Source organism: Volvox carteri (genome assembly GCF_000143455.1).
Source record: "Volvox carteri f. nagariensis unplaced genomic scaffold VOLCAscaffold_82, whole genome shotgun sequence".
Taxonomy (NCBI): Eukaryota; Viridiplantae; Chlorophyta; class Chlorophyceae; order Chlamydomonadales; family Volvocaceae; genus Volvox; species Volvox carteri.
The window spans coordinates 64,289-82,642 of record NW_003307625.1 but is presented as its reverse complement, the minus strand read 5'-3'; the positions used below and the strand labels follow the sequence as shown (position 1 = coordinate 82,642).

Here is an 18,354-nt window from a genome sequence, read left to right as displayed (position 1 = left end):
GCAAATTTAGGTAAAATCCAAAAATATTCGAGGCGAAGTGGCCTTGGGCATAATAGTCTCTGAGGAAACGGTGCTGTCGCAAGTATAAATACAAGTTGAAGAATTATGAGAGTACTGAGAGGTGTAGAATTGTCAAACAGTTCGTTTTTGAATTATTGTTGCGGAAAAAAGTAAGTTTACACGACTTGCACCTCGCAAGTGAACACGTGAACATTATACGTGAGCTATCGCAATTTATGCACAGCAGTGAAGCAGGCCTGTACGTGTCAGTAAATGTAAGTGTTGCTTCGCAGGTATCTGTAGTTAGACATCTGGTACCAAGTCCAGGAGTCGGGATTGTGCCACCAGTTTCCTGAGACCAACGAATTGTGCACCGCGCCAGCGGTGAATAACACAAGCAAAGCAAACTCCACACAGGTTAAGCCAATGCTGGCAACCAAAATGTCACGTAGTGATGATGATGGAGGTTTCTGCGCTTATCCACAGCCGGCACATTTTGATGTGATCGTTCGGCTCATGAAAGCGTGTAGGAAAGATGCTGGGAAATCCCAGAAGGGAATGAACGTACAATTTTCTATGTGCCCAGTTAACAGGCGAGTGATACCATCTTATTGAGGTAGGCCACCCAAGACAATCTCCTTAAGCGAAGCATTTTTTCTCCGGAAGCTGGCGATACACCGCTAATTGTTTAATGTAATTGTGAAGAGGATCACAGTTACTAGCGATTGTAATGTGTATGTGTCTGTATGAGCGTATATGTATATGTGTGTGTGTTACCTAGTTAGGCGCGCGTGACCCGACCCATAGAACTATCCATTTAAGCCGATCCTAAGGCTTTATGTATGCAATGCGCGACTATTGCCCCCGGGAGATCCTGGGATCGATACCTGTCAGGGTCAGAAATCCTTCCGACGTTGGAAGGTATTGCGCCCGTCGATGGACGGTGGTGACTTGGGAATATGATGACCTGCGAGCCGATCAGGAATCGAGTTGGGCCGCTGTCGACCCGGCAGATTCCGTTGGATGCTGGTGGTGGGTGCGGAATCTGAGCGATCCACTGAGAAGATGACTCGGGTGACTGGATGAGGGTGCCCTGGAATACCGGGGAAGGCAGGGTTTCGCAGGGTAGCTGTCACGGGCGAAGATATAACCCCCTGTTTCACACATCTATACGCCGAAAAGCCACGGAATACAGGAAACACATCAGCCCAGACTAGCGCCCAAGGCGGATAACTGAGTTTCTGTGAGCCCACATGCGTTCCATCATCTTCGCCAGACGTACTGGTTCCCAATTCATGGCCTCCAACATGCTCTGTTGATGATCGAATCCCTCTTCAGCACGAATATGATAACACGTGTTTTTCATCCTCTATTCGGCTATTAGTACCACAACAGCGGCAAAACCGCTGCTCCCTGGGGACATGGTATTTGCCCCTTCGTGCGCTATTTGCCTCCAAAGCCCATCAACATAACCGAAACTGCATGAGCTTACAATGTGCTTAACGAGGAATGAAAACCTTAACATGAAGGCTACGGCTCCCGAAAAGGGCAGCCCTGGTTGCTTCCCATCTGATGGGTACTCCTCTGGCAAGACAGTCAGACGCGCATGGTCCCACCCGGCTCTCTTAGTGCCGTTATCACCGATCCTTCGGGTAGAGGTCTTCTCAACCACCAGTCAACACGCTCCTTTACCCCCCTGTCATCTTGCGGTATTCCGCTCCAAATGTTGCACTCCAAGAAGGAAAACAGTCGTAACATTGAGATTCCCCAACCCTCCCATTCCGGGTTGGTCAGAGCATCGGTTATCTCCTGCCGTAAAACTGCACGAATAATGGACCCCACTTATTTTGAAGGCTGTTCAAGGAACGGAGGATCTGTTTCACCATGTAATACTGTAAGGGGAGTTCAGCCAGCTCCGCATTCAACAGCCTGTGGGATTGTCGTGCCGCCCCCACTACCTGCCTCATGAAGAAAATCTGCAGCTGGACTGCGCTATCCTTCAAACAGGCTTCAAACACGCCCTCCGCAAGATTTGCGTTATCCTGCAGCCTTTCCGCCCTGTCCACGACCTCTGCCAGCGCAAAAGGGCCCCACGCCTGGCAGCCATACAACAGAATTGCTCGGACTTGGGTTGCAAAGCACCGCATCTGCACGGGGGGACTCTACTTGCGCCGTGGGTGAGACCGCCTCTGTTATTGTAGGGATGTTCTATCGGGCAGTGCCTTCAATCCTAAGGAGCCGTTAACTGTTCGAATTCTCTCGCCAGCAACTTTCTCCCAGCTCAGGTGCCAAGCAACTCCCTTCTTTTGCGATTATTAATGCACTCACATCGAATTCCAATGGCCACCCTATTCTTCAGAATTCTGCTGCCGCCGTACGTTATCCAACCACCATCTTTTATAGGGTCTGGACCAGGCCCTTTGCAGGATTGTTCCTCCGCACTGCACTGCATCAGGTTTTCTTTTGGGCCACCTACTCCACCCGCCCAGTGCTCAGGAGGACCCCAACGCCGCTATCCTTCGACACCACAAAGCGGTTCAATCCAGACCCCTCATCTTCCGAATAAGCCTGAATGCCGGATCTAGGATTCGAATTTTAGATCTGCTACACTCTAGCCCCGGAGCTCTACCAAGTTGATCTGCGCCGCTCATATGCATGTGATTGAACGTACACATATAGTAAGCGTTTGTATATGTATGTGCGTGTGCCTTCGTGCGTATCTTTGTGTGTAATACATGGTCGTGGGGTGCGTTCGCCGTACATGCAAACCGCCCATTACGAGCCGAGGGCTGCCAGATCGTCTATAAGCACCGTCCTACCTCGCGCATCAGACAAAGCAGATGATGATGGATACTAACGACCAAAGGGAGCGATAGAGTTGCGGTGGGACCACATATGTTCTAGCATCCTTGCCAGACGTTCAGGTTCCCACTTCATAGCGTCCTTCGACGCGTGGAAAATCCATATCAGATCTGATTTTGTCGTACACCGGACAGTCCAGCAAAATGTGCTTCTCATCCTCGATACGGCTATCAGTGCCGCAGCAGGGGCAGAGGGTTGCAAAAACGGTCTAATCCCCCAATCCCGGGGGGTGGTAGTGGTCAGCCATCCCCCCATCCTGGCTGGGGTGACCGACTCCCATCTCCCATCTTAGGGGCCCGGTGCTTGAGACAGGTTTCCCATCCTGCCAGCCTGGGTCCCATCCCCAATCCTATGGCCAGGGTTTCCAATCCCATCCTGCAGCTGTGTTCCCCCAATCCTCAACCTGCCAGCCAGGGTCCCTTCCCAATCCCTTCGATCAGGGCCATCCCCATCCTGCAGCTGTGTCCACAACCGAAAGCTGTCAGCCAGGGTCCCATCCCCATCCCTTGCCAGCTACAAACCTACTCCTTACGTTTACACAGGTGCTGTAATATCGGCTTTCTCTTTAGGCGTAAATCAGGGGAATTGACCAGGGTTATTTTCTATTTCCGCGAGGTATTTTTCTCTTGCTCTATGGCTTATTTCCTCTAGCGTCAAATTCCGCCCGGCTGTGTTCGTTCCGAAGCAGACTGAAGCGACAAACGCTCGTTGAAGCGGATCTCGACTGAGGAGGAACTCGCATCACAGAGGTCTACGTACCGTAATGATACGAATGTTTCGCGCCACACCTTTCGCGGGTACCCCAAAATTATAGCTGGAATTTTTCGTTTTGTTACACCAATTCGCGAGGGCTGTCAGTTTTTATGGCACACATTTGTTTACATGAACACACATTTCGCGGGGCTCCAGGGAAGCCACAACAAGGAGCGACAGCGTCAAAGCTCCCAAACTGCTGGACATATCGTTTACTATATGTTTACGCAGAAGAACAGAAGACAGGCCCGTTGGTGCGGCACCAAAGTCAGGTGCGGTTTACCAAACGCCCCGATTCTACACCATGTACACGGCGTACAACACATTCGTGCCACACATTTTCGCGACAAGTAAATAATTTCCCCCATAGAGCTTTTTCCACTGTGACACACTTCGTGGCCCAAAACGAAAGGTGTGGCGCGAAACATTCGTATCATTACGGTATCTAATTGCACACTGGCTGCTAGTGCAAATAGCGCGTCCTAAGGGAGGAAGGATTGTTATGTTCGATAGACGGCCACAACAACAAATTATAATGCTGTGGTTAGAATGGTAGAACATACAAGGGTGTTCTGTCAAAATGTCCATGGCTGGGAACGTGCTGATGATGGCGAAGGAACGGGTGCACCATTGGTTCACCCATAGCGCAGGAGTTCAGCTGCACAGTCCGGCGCCAACATTCCACGTTGGGTGCGCCAAAGCGCTACGACAAACAACCTGATAACATTACATCAAGCCAGACAGTCCAATTGGAATGCTTTTGAGTCGACTTGGACATCTGCGCAAGAATTGCTCCTATGCACTAATGTGCCAGAGATACGTGGAGTTGTGCCACAACAAAACAATGAAGACTGCAAATTTTCTCAGAGTTGTGCATACTGGCTTGGGAATGCGGTGCAGCATGATGCGGCCAGCATGTTCGCGCCTTGCAACTTGAGCTCAGTTTGCATGAATATAACCAAATATGGGGGCCCTGGTGAAGCAGCTGACCGCGTTCACGAAGCATGTATTGTTGTGGAAGGTGCCGAAGTACGTCGGTGAAATATAATGTGGTAGGACTGGAGAGAATAGTGTAGCAGTATAATGTATTGTGAGCGTAGCTGAAGCTTTGGGGGGAGGGGGGGAGGGGAGATGGGGTCCTGGAGCTTTCATCGTGGGCGCGTCTCGTTGCAAGCTAAGCAACGCGTATACATGACGTGTAGCATCAGTCCTCAGTTCACTTCTTGTAACGAACGTCAGCATAGGTCCAAGCCCTCTCGCTTGGAGGGATATATGCAAACAAACATCCTGATAGGTAAACTCGCACGCTACCGAGCATTCAACCGAGCACATGCATGCTTAGTTGAATGGTGATTAGATGCGACCCCCCTTCAAGTCGTGCTCGGCAAGCCTGCCACCGCGTACCGGATATGTTGGCGATGTTACAGAGACGCTGCACCTTGGTTTCTGTGCGCAATGCATACGATGCTCGACCCCGCCGACCAAAACTACACGTGCCCAACTGAAGACATTCCCGGTGGTTGTGCAGCAGCTCTTGAGGCTTTGTTGGCTGAAATCCAATCTGAGCTGTTGAACACGGCTAACGCGGGCACGTCCCTATGCACAGCAAATAGCTGTTCCAAGCCAACAGCGGCGTCCATGTCACCGACAAGGCCCTAAACGTCTTATCTGTTCTTATGTTTAATTAAGTTTATGTATGTTATACTTTGCGCAACTTTGTAATTTGACTTTAGTCGGAACAAGGTGCTGTATGCGCTGCGCTGCAGAAAGCAGGCGCCTTTTGGCTTGCACACAACTGCCTCTTCGCCAGACGCTTCCTCTTCCCGCGGCAGTTTCACGAGCCCAGTGTTGCAAGCTACGACGTAGGCTTTCGATGCTTTCAGTTACTGCAAGGCAGCCACGCAATAGACTAGGCTGCATGCCGCGTGCGACTATGGCCATCGTGCCCACCTGCGCAACGCGCTGGCGCACCTGGTCCTTTTCCGCCAAGAAAATTTATATACACTTGTACAGGTGCATTTTGAGAATCGCACGCGCGCATCTGCGCGGTAAAATTCGCTCCTGGCTTTTGAGACGAAGTACGGAGGGTTTATTCGGCAGAGTACGACCGGACACATTTGTGCGAAGGGGCTGCTTAATAAAACATCACAGTACTAGAGAAGCAGTTTGTTTGAGGAAGTACATGAAAGCTGAACAACTAACTCCAGGTGGGCCTCACTTTGAGCCAGGACCCCCAAAGCGGCTTGCTGTTGATAACGTCTTGTTGGCTTAGATGCGTCGGAGCGAAGCGACCGGAGCTTCTAAGGCTGGTTCTGTGGTGCTGTCGTAGAACTGGGTCGCAGTGGCGACTTCATTCTTGCTGCTCTCCTGGTGAAGTCATTCTGCCTTCACGAAGAAGAGCATACAGCCTTGTCCAACTAGTCAGCGTGACAGGCTGTACTTGGACCCCAAAACCGGCTTGCTGTTGATAACGTCTTGCATGTTGATACGCCTCCTGCGGACTTGTCCCCCAGTAGGGTCTGCAGATTGCATACAGATTACGTTCGGGTCTTATTCAAAGTGTCCCAAACTTCGTCTTGGAAGACGCCCACATTGTTAAGCGCAAGCTAGTAACAGCCCGACGACCGTTTGTTATCTCTTCCAGAATGGCACCCGATGGTGCCCTGGATGTGGATGTGCATGGGCCGGACAAGGTAAGAACGGGGTTGGACTGCGTCTGACTGAAGAACTGGCAGGGTGCACCAATGGTGCACTTTTCTCACATTTACACCAAGTCGCGTTCCATGCCAGTTCTATTCCCAATGGTGTTAACCTCCTGCAGAAGCGTCGAAAGCTGGCAAAATTGACGGGGTTGGGCTTCGCCAGGGACATGGCCGAAGTCATCGTGGAAACGCTTGGGATGGACCCCATCGGGCAGTCGGCCGATGCCGCCATCGCCAAAACATTGTCTGAAGAAGGCTTGGTGGACTTAGGGTTTAAGACCGTGGCTGGCGGTAAGAACCACTTCAGCCTAATTTGGTTTCACCGCTTGCTGAACAGGACTGACCAGGACTGACCAACCACTACAGGGTATACTTTATCCGACGCTTGCGCTCTTTGCAATGGGTCTTGTTTTAGGTCGATGCCTACGCCCATACCAATGGAAGTTTGGGACCCTGGCATGTAACCGACTTTGTTAGCCGCTGCCTGTGACGCCGACTCCATTCGGTTTTGTTTTGAACGAAAGGTGCAAACTTGCTGTTTTGTCACCGCCTGCTTTCTGTCTTCCTTGCTGGCACAGAGGTCGAAGTCAACGCACAGCTGGCGGATGCGGATTCCGAGGTGGCAATCAAGTCGCTGAGGGCCCTCGCCCCGAACCTTAAAGCTCTCCAAGCCCTCAAGCTTGCAAAAGCAGCATGTGCCCCGACTGCACAGCCCGCTGACGAGTTGGGCGAGGATGCGTCACCACGGCTGGAGAAAAAGCGCAGGACTAACGAAGAGATGGCCAAGGCCGTGTGTTTGAGTTTGGTTTGCTATGGGACGCGACTTATAAGCAGAACTTCCTTGTGTTTGAGTTTGGTTTGCTATGGGACGCGACTTATAAGCAGAACTTCCTTGTGTTTGAGTTTTGTTTGCTATGGGACGCGACTTGCAAGCAGAACTTCCTTGTGTTTGAGTTTGGTTTGCTATGAGACCCGACTTGCAAGCAGGACTTCCTTGTGTTTGTTTGAGTTTCCATGTAAGCAACTATGGACAACTAAACCATTCATCCTTGGCCTGTTTTGCAGTCCTGTCAGTATTCCCAGTTCTGCACCTGCAGACTCATTTTACAGCAGAACACCCAATTCTAATCCTCCAACTGTGTTCCCAATCCTATGGCAGCGAGCTCATCCTAAACTTGCGAAAGCCTGCAATCCCCGTCCTGTCGACCAGGTTCCCATCCCCATCCGTGGCCAGGGCTCCCAATCAGTGTTTTTTTAAGTAATAATTCCTTTTAAGGAGTAAAGAGGCCATTTTGGCCTTTGGAAATAAGGAACAAGTTGAGGCCGATCCGTACATTTTCATTCCTCCAGCCAAAACGTCCATTGCTGCCAGATTGCTCCGTAGTGTGCAGAACTTAGTATTATCGATCATAGAATAGATATGAGGGGCCGTAAGAAGGTCAAGCCCGTGAGTCAACGCGGCATAGCAGAATGTATGACCGGTCCTTACATAGCCAAACTCGCAAAAGGCAACGACTTGAACGCCGAACAAACACCAAAACAGCAAGATAAGCCGGAAATTATTCCTGATAAAGGCGTTTGGGACGGCGGTGCTGTTGTCGGTAATGTATCGGCAATGGTGTTGCTGCCAGCGGCGACCGATGACACGGGCGCCATTACCCCTGCCTTCCATGGCGGTTGTGATCAGCATAAGCGCAAGCTGTCACCCAATCAGCTCGACAACAACGAATGCGGCGAGGCGCCCAACCCGAGCGCTCGCAGTGCCAAGCGGGCTCAGACACAGCGCATTTACGTGGATTTACTTTATGTTCACAAACAGTGCCAGAACTATCTATGCATGTGCATGAAGAGTGCGCACATGAACGAAAACCCGGCAACGCAGTGCATGCCTCTTGGTCTATGAGGGGAGTTGTACGTTNTAGGGGGGGGGTCTGGGGGGGGTCTGGGGGGGACGTAGCCCCCCCCAGCGCCCCACTCTTAAGGAATACATTACGGCGACGCTAGCAACTTTGTTACTTAGGTCGGAATAAATTGAGACCCCCCCTAAATGAAAAAAAATCACTGCTCCCAATCCCCTCCTTGGTCAAGGTTGCAATCCCCATCCCTCAGACAAGGATCCCGTCCCCATCCTCACCCCGACAGCAATCCCCATCCTATAAATAATAGTGTAGCACGCCTAATCCCTAATCCTCGCCTTGGGCCCCACATCCCATCCTGACATCGTCAACCCTATTCCCCATCCCGCCTGACCAGTACCTGCCCCCAATCCCCCATCTCTGCAACCCTCTGGCAGGGGCATACACGTTCCTCCCTAGCTGTATAACGCTGTCCCTTGCGCGCTCTGTTAGCCGCCAATGCCCAACAGCAAAGCCTAAACTGCATAAGCTTGCGTTTAGCTGAACGCGGGATAAACGTTGTGATATGCGGGAGCACCTTCTTCCTGCCGCTTGCTCGGCCGCCAGACCCATCCAATGCTTATACTTCTCCATGTGAAATCCTGGTTGCTTGCCGTCTGACGGGTACACGTCAGGCTGGACATCTAATTGCATACGCTTCCAGCCACTCACCGATCGGTCCTTGAACTCCAATACCACACCTGGCAATGGCCTCCACGACACCCCTTTGGGCCCTCCGGCCTTCCTAACGTCAACTCCGCGACACCCCTTTGGGCCCTCCGGCCCTCCTAGCGTCGACTCCGCGACACCCCTTTGGGCCCTCCGGCCTTCCTAACGTCGACTCCGCGACACCCCTTTGGGCCCTCCGGCCTTCCTATCGTCGACTCCGTGACACCCCTTTGGGCCCTCCGGCCTTCCTAGTGTCGACTCCGCGACACCCCTTTCGGGCCCTCCGGCCCTCCTAGCGTCGACTCCGCGACACCCTTTTGGGCCCTCCGGCCTTTCTAACGTCGACTCCGCGACACCCCTTTCGGGCCCTCCGGCCCTCCTAGCGTCGACTCCGCGACACCCCTTTGGGCCCTCCGGCCTTTCTAACGTCGACTCCGCGACACCCCTTTGGGCCCTCCGGCCTTCCTAGCGTCGACTCCGCGACACCCCTTTGGGCCCTCCGGCCTTCCTATCGTCGACTCCGCGACATCCCTTTTGGGCCCTCCGGCCTTCCTAGCGTCGACTCCGCGACACCCCTTTTGGGCCCTCCGGCCTTCCTATCGTCGACTCCGTGACACCCCTTTTGGGCCCTCCGGCCTTCCTATCGTCGACGCCGTGACAACCCTTTTGGGCCCTCCGGCCTTCCTATTGTCAACTCCGCGACACCCCTTTTGGGCCCTCCGGCCTTCCTAACGTCGACTCCGCAACACCCCTTTTGGGCCCTCCGGCGTTCCTATCGTCGACTCCGCGACACCCCTTTGGGCCCTCCGGCCTTCCTATCGTCGACTCCGCGACACCCCTTTTGGGCCCTCCGGCCTTCCTATCGTCGACTCCGCGACACCCCTTTTGGGCCCTCCGGCCTTCCTATCGTCGACTCCGCGACACCCCTTTTGGGCCCTCCGGCCTTCCTATCGTCGACTCCGCGACATCCCTTTTGGGCCCTCCGGCCTTCCTAGCGTCGACTCCGCGACACCCCTTCAGGCTCCCGGCCCTCCTAGCGTCGACTCCGCGACACCCCTTTGGGCCCTCCGGCCTTCCTATCGTCGACTCCGCGACACCCCTTTGGGCCCTCCGGCCTTCCTATCGTCGACTCCGCGACACCCCTTTTGGGCCCTCCGGCCTTCCTATCGTCGACTCCGCGACATCCCTTTTGGGCCCTCCGGCCTTCCTAGCGTCGACTCCGCGACACCCCTTTTGGGCCCTCCGGCCTTCCTAGCGTCGACTCCGCGACACCCCTTTTGGGCCCTCCGGCCTTCCTAGCGTCGACGCCGCGACAACCCTTTTGGGCCTCCCGGCCTTCCTATCGTCGACTCCGCGACACCCCTTTTGGGCCCTCCGGCCTTCCTATCGACGACTCCGCAACACCCCTTTTGGGCCCTCCGGCCTTCCTAGCGTCAACTCCGCGACACCCCTTTCAGGCCCTCCGGCCTTCCTAGCGTCGACTCCGTGACACCCCTTTTGGGCCCTCCGGCCTTCCTATCGTCGACTCCGCGACATCCCTTTTGGGCCCTCCGGCCTTCCTATCGTCGACTCCGCGACACCCCTTTTGGGCCTCCCGGCCCTCCTAACGACGACTCCGCGACACCCCTTTGGGCCCTCCGGCCTTCCTAGCGTCGACTCCGCGACACCCCTTCTGGGCCCTCCGGCCTTCCTATCGTCGACGCCGCGACACCCCTTTGGGCCCTCCGGCCTTCCTATCGTCGACTCCGTGACACCCCTTTTGGGCCCTCCGGCCTTCCTAACGTCGACTCCGCGACACCCCTTTGGGCCCTCCGGCCTTCCTAGCGTCGACTCCGCGACACCCCTTTTGGGCCCTCCGGCCTTCCTAGCGTCGACTCCGCGACACCCCTTTTGGGCCCTCCGGCCTTCCTAGCGTCGACTCCGCGACAACCCTTTTGGGCCCTCCGGCCTTCCTAGCGTCGACTCCGCGACACCCCTTTTGGGCCCTCCGGCCTTCCTATCGTCGACGCCGTGACAACCCTTTTGGGCCCTCCGGCCTTCCTATCGTCGACTCCGTGACACCCCTTTTGGGCCCTCCGGCCTTCCTATCGTCGACTCCGCGACATCCCTTTTGGGCCCTCCGGCCTTCCTAACGTCGACTCCGCGACACCCCTTTAGGCCTCCCGGCCTTCCTAACGTCGACTCCGCGACACCCCTTTGGGCCCTCCGGCCTTCCTAGCGTCGACTCCGCGACACCCCTTTTGGGCCCTCCGGCCTTCCTAGCGTCGACTCCGCGACACCCCTTTTGGGCCCTCCGGCCTTCCTATCGTCGACTCCGCGACACCCCTTTTGGGCCCTCCGGCCTTCCTAACGTCGACTCCGCGACACCCCTTTGGGCCCTCCGGCCTTCCTAGCGTCGACTCCGCGACACCCCTTCAGGGCCTCTCCGGCCTTCCTAACGTCGACTCCGCGACACCCCTTTTGGGCCCTCCGGCCTTCCTAGCGTCGACTCCGCGACACCCCTTTTGGGCCCTCCGGCCTTCCTATCGTCGACTCCGCGACACCCCTTCTGGGCCCTCCGGCCTTCCTATCGTCGACTCCGCGACACCCCTTTTGGGCCCTCCGGCCTTCCTAACGTCGACTCCGCGACACCCCTTTTGGGCCCTCCGGCCTTCCTAACGTCGACTCCGCGACACCCCTTTTGGGCCCTCCGGCCTTCCTAACGTCGACTCCGCGACACCCCTTTTGGGCCCTCCGGCCTTCCTAGCGTCGACTCCGCGACACCCCTTTTGGGCCCTCCGGCCTTCCTATCGTCGACTCCGCGACACCCCTTTTGGGCCCTCCGGCCTTCCTAGCGTCGACTCCGCGACACCCCTTTTGGGCCCTCCGGCCTTCCTAGCGTCGACTCCGCGACACCCCTTTTATGCCCTCCGGCCTTCCTAACGTCGACTCCGCGACACCCCAACTTAGGACCCCGGCCTTCCAACCGTCGGTCCCACGACACCCCAAACCCGGGTCTTCCGGTCATCCAACCGTCAACCCCACGACACTGCAAACTTGGCCTCCTACCTTCCTAGCGTCGAGTCCGCGCCACACCAAGTTCGAGCCCTTCGGCCTACCTAAAGCCGACTCCGCGGCTCCCGCCTCAGGCCCATCGGGCCTTACCTGCGTCAACTCCGCAACACTCGAAGTTCATACCCCTCAAGTCCTTTAGCACAAGGACTTCGCAGCACTCCGAATACAGGCCCTCCTTCTGACTGACGTCAACTTCCCAACGCTGTAACTTGAACCGACCGTGCCCAAGAGACACCCGGTGCTTCAGGTACATGGCGGCAAGATAAAATAACACAGGTAGCCTAATAACACCACTAGGCTTACCCAAAAGCTACCGCAGCATACCCGGCGAAGCGGGAGCCCCGACGATCACTGAAAATCAAGCAAAGAAAACTAAGGGCTCCGAGGGTGTGCCCCCTAGTGAATTATTAGTTAAAGCCCAAATGAAGTCTTTGGGCACCCTATGGCGGTACTTGGATCCGACCCGCCACATTCGGGAGCGCGGGGTAGAGGCGAGTGATAGTGACAGTGCAGACGAGTGAGTGCACCGCGGTGGGTGGGAAAAATTGAACACGGACCTGGGTGGGAACGCGGTGCACTCAAATTAGGCCTGCTTCCCACTCCAACACTTTGCTAGCTTCTGCCAACAACGCTCTCCGGCTGCCTAATCGGTACAAATAAATTCTGTAATAGCACAACGCCTATCGCGCTCCTCTCCTTACTCCGCTCAAACAATAACTGAAGCCAAAGCGCTCGTCCACCGTACACAACCAAAGTAGCTGGGCGCACGCCAGCAACGAGGGCAGCATGTAAAGTACGTTCCACTGTTTCCCATCCCGAGCTGCCCGCCTCGCCGCCCCAGCCACCCGCGCACAGCGTGCATCTCCTACTCCGTTCTATATTCCACCAATTCTTCCACCCCTTCTCCTCCCCAGCCACCCGCGCACAGCGCGCATCTCCTACTCCCCTCTAAACTCCACCAATCCTTCCAGCCCTTCTCCCCCCCCAGCCACCGGCGCACAGCACGCCTCCCCTACTCTCCTACTCCACCCTTTTCCCCCAGTCTAGCGCCGAAAGCCAAACGGTTGGTCCCGCACGTGTATTGGATGAATTGAGGGACAGCTGAGCGTCGCAAATGTTCTTCTACCAGATGACAATATACGCGCACACCCGGTAGTGGGGTGCATGTGGCTGCCTTCGTCCCGTCAGGGCCCCCGGCAGGAACAGGTCCTCTCGATGCGGCAAACGCCAAACCTCACGCACCGGCAAGCGACACAAAAGGGCTACCCACCACCTAGGCCAAACAGGCAATATAATGATGCAGTCGGGCTTGTCCGAGAGAACTTTTGCCAGCACCCGGCCAGCTTGGGAGAAGGGGGGATTCATGTAGAGAAGAGAGGGTGGGTCCTTTCTTGTGGAGACCCAGGATTGAGCGAAAGCGTCGACGCCAAGGCATCCCGGATGCGAAGAAGCGGCCAGGAACTTTGGTGTTGGTGGCATCCGCAAAGCAATCAATGTCCGGGTTGCGCCCCTGTAATGAGGGGCGGCATAGCAGCTGTTGATACACCTCCGGATTCAAGCTCCACTGGGCGACGTCCTCCTCCTTGCTGATACGATCTGCCTGCTGCTGAGCTGCTGCTGTTCGGGGGTACCACACCGTCTCAAACTCGGTGTCAGACCGAGCACTCACCCTATATAACCGCGCCACCTCCTCCAGGCATTGGCCTGCACCTTTCTGTCCCAGAGTACAGAAGTGGGCGGGCTGACTATCCGTCTGGTACTGCACTCGCCGACCACGGATCAGTTCTGGTGCCTGCTCTTGCAGCCATTCCAACGCCAACGTGGCTGCCCGTAGCTCGCGCACCGTGCTACTGAGGCGGCCCTCCGCCAGAAGCTGCGTCTCTTCCCGGGAGAAAGGCACCCGCATGACTGCCTCTCCGAGCTCGCCGTTGGGTAAAAACGCTGCATATGCCTTCTCCGATGCGTCACCCGCAATCTGTAACTGAACAGCCGCTTCATTCCTCCACCACGCCCTCCCATTCCTAGTATGTAGAATCTCAAGAAAAGTTCCCGCTGCGTCCAGGACATGCTGGGGTTGACCTATCGCCTCCTCCCAGGAGCACTTCCCCTGCAGAGCCCTTCCAACCATCCTACTATGCAAGGGAGCTAGGGACACCGCTAAACTCATAGCCATAATCTTACCCGCCAAGCGGGCCACCTGGCGCATGGTTAGCGGCGTAGCGGCTCTAAGCTCCGCTACAAAGGTCTCCAGCGCCTCCACTTTATCATCGGGAACCTCAAAGGTCTGCCTGGAAGCATCCACTATTAAGCCAAGGAAGCGCAGGCGTTGCACTGGGATGAAGCGGCATTTCTTAAAGCTCAACGTGAACCCTAGGGCTACCAAAATCATCACCACCGTTCTGCAGAGGAACTTAGCCCGATCTTTACCGTTCGCCGCTGCCGCATGATCGTCAATAAGGAACGTAAGGCGGGCTCCATGGTCCCGCATTGGCCGGAAGACTTCCTGCTTCATATTCGAGTACAGAAAGCAAGCCGGCCCCGGCCCCGGCTTTGGGCCAAGTTGAATTTCCTGAAACATGTGCCACATGGCCCACCTGTATGGCTGATGTATGCATCTTCGTCACACTTATGGTCACACACGGCTGCCAGCTGGTGCTTGTCACCACCAACCAGGACAATCTTTCCCGCAAAAGGCATCGTGGCGGGTATGTTAGGGCAAGCATCCAGGCAGCGTTAGTGCAGGTGCTGCAGGAATACGGCCTTGGCCATGCTGATTCCATCTAGACAAATGACGTCAGCCATGGGCAAAAATATGAGCATGTATCGGTTGGTCAGGGGTACCCATTGGCTGCCCTGAAAGCCAAACGCGAAATGTGCTGTCATTGCTCCCATGCCCAGAAACTTTGCAGCTTTTCCCGTGGTTGCACAAACAATCACACGCTTGCCCATGGCTGCAGCTTTGCTGATGAATGCACGCATGACATGTGTTTTGCCGTGTCCTCCTGGCCCTTCACAGCCAGCAAGTCAGGATACATCCGACCGTAAACTCGTCGACACGTCTGCATTTCCCCTGCTGGTTCTCATTTGTCGCAGATGTACCTGCTTTGATGATGCCATCAGGAAGGGGGGTTTATTGCAGGTATTCAAGCAGCTATGATGCAAGGACGGGCGACCAATATATCGCTCATACATTTCCAAAGTGCGAAGGCCACGGCTGATATAAGTATGTAAAAGGACATGTGCAATGGTTATTACTGCAAGAGAATTCTCTGTTTTAGTTCGCGATTCGCAACCAGTGTTGGAAAAATGCGTTTGTAGGCTACGAAAAGTACGTTTGATACATGTCAAACACCGCAGTCATTCGACTAGGGGGGCGGCTTTTGGGGCGGGGCCCCAGCGCGAAGCGCCCGGGGTGCCCCGCTCTGTAGGATTTTGCCCATGTCTGTGTGGCCGTGTGGCCGTGTGGGTGTAACGGACCAAACCATATATGTCGTCCGGCTGAAACACGTTATTGGTAATATATTGCATGCTCTATTGCAAGGTATCTCGCCTGTAGCCAACAAAAATCGTATGAGCACAAACAACTGTGGCTGCCTCCATTGACCGAGCTCAAAGTCACAACAACGCCTCTCAGGCTAAATTTAATCTCAAAAGGTGCCGCGTATCTCATAATTGAAATCTGAGATACGGCGTATGATAACTCGAACACCCAGCTTGTGTTACCATTTGCACGCAAGGGCATTCCGACTTGCCACCAGCAGGCCGACAAATTTGCTTTCACTTCTCTATGAAATACACATGCTGTTCGTTTGTATGATTACTTTGGCCAATCGCAGTGTGCCGCGGCGGTTGTGGGGCGGATTGCTGAAGCCGCTCGGAAATAAACATAAGACAGCACATGAAAGTGCTGCGGGCTTTTGGGAAGTGTGCCGAGCTAGGCTTTGAGGGGGGCGCCAAGGGCGCGTGGGCAGGCGGGTCAATGCCTGAAGGGGCGCCGTAGGCAGTGCGTACGGTGCTGTACGGCGCTGTTTTCCGTGTGTGTTATGGCTGCGGCACCAGACCGCAACGCCAAAAGGCTGAGGGCTGGCAAGCTGAGATTGTGTCTGCTGAGCGTTGAGCATTCGGCCTGGACCGCGGACTTGGCGGCCGAGCCCCTGCTGTGTGCCGGTAATGGCACCTCAAGACTCATACGCTTACGCCCAAGCAAGGGGCTGTCGGTGGCAGGTCGCGGACCTCCAGACTGCGTGTAACGGCCAATGACTCTTTCGCCGTGTCTGCTAGGTTCCAGAGAGACACCGTCTCTTCAATAGGTCATGGAGCCCCGGCTTCCTGCCTCCCGCGCTCAGGAGGGTAGGATTCGGGCTGGAATTAGGGAAGAGCTCTGTCGCAGAATTAGCCTGGATTTTATTCCTGACAAAAGAATTGCTCTGCCGAGGTCTGGAATTGTTCTGGCGGACCCGCCGGAGGTATTCGAATTGCGCTGTGGAGCCTCGGAATTGGGCTGTGCTGGGCCTGAATTGCCCTGTCCGGGTGTCGAATTGGCCTGTCCGGGTGCCGAATTGGCCTAACAGGGTATTGAATTAGCCTGTCCGGGTATCGATTTGACCTGTTCGGGGTGTCAAATTGGCCTGACAGGGTATCGAATTAGCCTGACAGGGTATCGAATTGGCTGTCAAGTTGGCAGGATTGGCTGGGGCTGGCATCCAAAAGCACATGACTTTTAAGGAATTTACAGAAAAACTTTGCAAGAGGACCGCTTACAAGTGCCTCATGTGCGTATTAGTTTCGATCCCACGACATGGAGTGGGAAAACTTGCACACCTGGTTACCGTACTCTGGCACTACTACTACTACCGGAGGCAAGCACTCAGGGCCACGACTGCATTACCCAGTCAAGTCAGCCGCCGAGGTCCCACTGTTTTCCCACCACACTTCATCGGCAGTTCGTCCAGTTTATCCCACAACACTCGTATGCATGAATAGGTTCGGGTGGAAACAATGACAAATCTCTGATACACCGCTAAACTCAGTACCACGAGCTACATTGAAAACAAATGAAAATGCAGATGTCTGCCGAGAAGAATATGTTCACCATATGCAATCTATGCCTTAATCCATCGAGCTCTCCGTTGGGCGGGGCATGGCCCATGAAGTCGCCCCCGGTATTCCGCCCATGCAACCAAACACTGACACAAAACGTTGCTCTGACAAGCATAGCTCCCACAGCATCAGCACTGATGCAACAAGCACAGCTCCCACCACGTTGACACTACCCTAGCTACCGGCCTGTACGGATTCAGGGGGCCCCCGCCCTTTTTCCGGCTTCGAGGAAGCCGACACCCGACTTGTCCTTCTTGGAGTGCAATATTTGGAACGGAATACTGCAAGAAGTCATGGGGGAAAAGACTGGTTGTTGAGTAGACCTCTCCCCTAAGGAGCAGTGATAACGGCACTATGAGAGCGTTTGATGAGCGGCTGGGACCGTGCGCGTCTGACTGTCTTGCCAGAGGAGTACCCATCAGATGGGAAGCAACCGGGAGTGCAAATGGCAAAGTATAAGCACTGGATGGGGCTGCCCTTTCCAGGAGCCGCAGCCGTCATGTGGCCAACACATGCTAAGGTTTTCATTCCTCGTTTAGCACATCGTAAGAGTAAGGTAATGCAGTTTCGTTTACGTTGCTGGGCTTTGGAGCTCAAACAGAGCACGAAGGGGCAAGTACCATGTCCCCAGGGAGCAGCAGTTTTGCCGCTGTTGTGGTACTAATAGCCGAATCGAGGATGACAAGTAGGATGTCGGCTTCCTCAAAGCCGTAAAAAGGGCGGGGGCCCCCTGCATCCGTACACGCCGGTAGCTAGGGCGGCACGTGTAACAATTGATGGGCAAATGGTAACGCAAGCTGAGTGAAGTCCGGTGCTCTGTGATGTTTATCCCCGCGCCAGCGGCTTCAGCAATCCGCCCCACAGCCGCGAGCTTCATCGCAACTCTTCGTAGGCCCCGAGCATTGGCCAAAGTAATTGTACAAACGAGCAGCTTGCGTAACTCACAGAGAAATGAAAGCAAATTCGTCGGCCTGCTGGTGGCAAGTCGGAATGCCCGTGCGGGCAAATGGTAAACGCAAGCTGGGTGTTCGAGTTATCATACGCCGTATCTCGGAAATCAATTATGAGATACGCGGTACCTTTTGAGAAAAAGTTTAGCCGAAGAGGCTTTGATGTGACTTTGACCTCGGTCAATGTAGGCCGCTAAAGTTGTTTCTGCTCATAGGATTTTTGTTGGCTACAGGCGAGATACCTTGCAATAGAGCATGCAATATATTACCAATAACGTGTTTCAGCCGGGCGACATATTATGTTTGGTAGGTTACAGGGTGTTTCCACTTGGCCGCACACTAACTTTCCAACATTATTTTTTAAGTGGA

The 18,354-nt window shown here is 54.9% G+C and overlaps 4 protein-coding genes across 4 annotated transcripts; 3 read left to right on the top strand and 1 right to left on the bottom strand.

The window, feature by feature from the left end:
• Positions 1 to 6,013: 6,013 nt before the first annotated feature.
• VOLCADRAFT_107876 (uncharacterized protein) lies at positions 6,014 to 7,575 on the top strand (the record flags this gene model as incomplete). The annotated part of the gene is made up of 4 exons (XM_002957915.1): positions 6,014 to 6,308; positions 6,437 to 6,608; positions 6,896 to 7,012; positions 7,415 to 7,575. Exons 1-4 carry the CDS (start codon positions 6,261 to 6,263, stop codon positions 7,573 to 7,575), a joined length of 498 nt encoding a protein of 165 aa, XP_002957961.1. The 5' UTR covers positions 6,014 to 6,260.
• A 1,468-nt stretch (positions 7,576 to 9,043) lies between these two features.
• On the bottom strand, positions 9,044 to 9,289 carry VOLCADRAFT_68774 (uncharacterized protein; the record flags this gene model as incomplete). Its single annotated transcript, XM_002957885.1, has 1 exon — positions 9,044 to 9,289. A coding segment is annotated over one exon (246 nt), but the record flags the coding sequence as incomplete, so codon positions are not given.
• A 1,195-nt stretch (positions 9,290 to 10,484) lies between these two features.
• On the top strand, positions 10,485 to 10,793 carry VOLCADRAFT_68750 (uncharacterized protein; the record flags this gene model as incomplete). The annotated part of the gene is made up of 1 exon (XM_002957914.1): positions 10,485 to 10,793. A coding segment is annotated over one exon (309 nt), but the record flags the coding sequence as incomplete, so codon positions are not given.
• Positions 10,794 to 11,161: 368 nt separating this feature from the next.
• VOLCADRAFT_68773 (uncharacterized protein) lies at positions 11,162 to 11,539 on the top strand (the record flags this gene model as incomplete). The annotated part of the gene is made up of 1 exon (XM_002957913.1): positions 11,162 to 11,539. A coding segment is annotated over one exon (378 nt), but the record flags the coding sequence as incomplete, so codon positions are not given.
• Between the last annotated feature and the right edge of the window lie 6,815 nt (positions 11,540 to 18,354).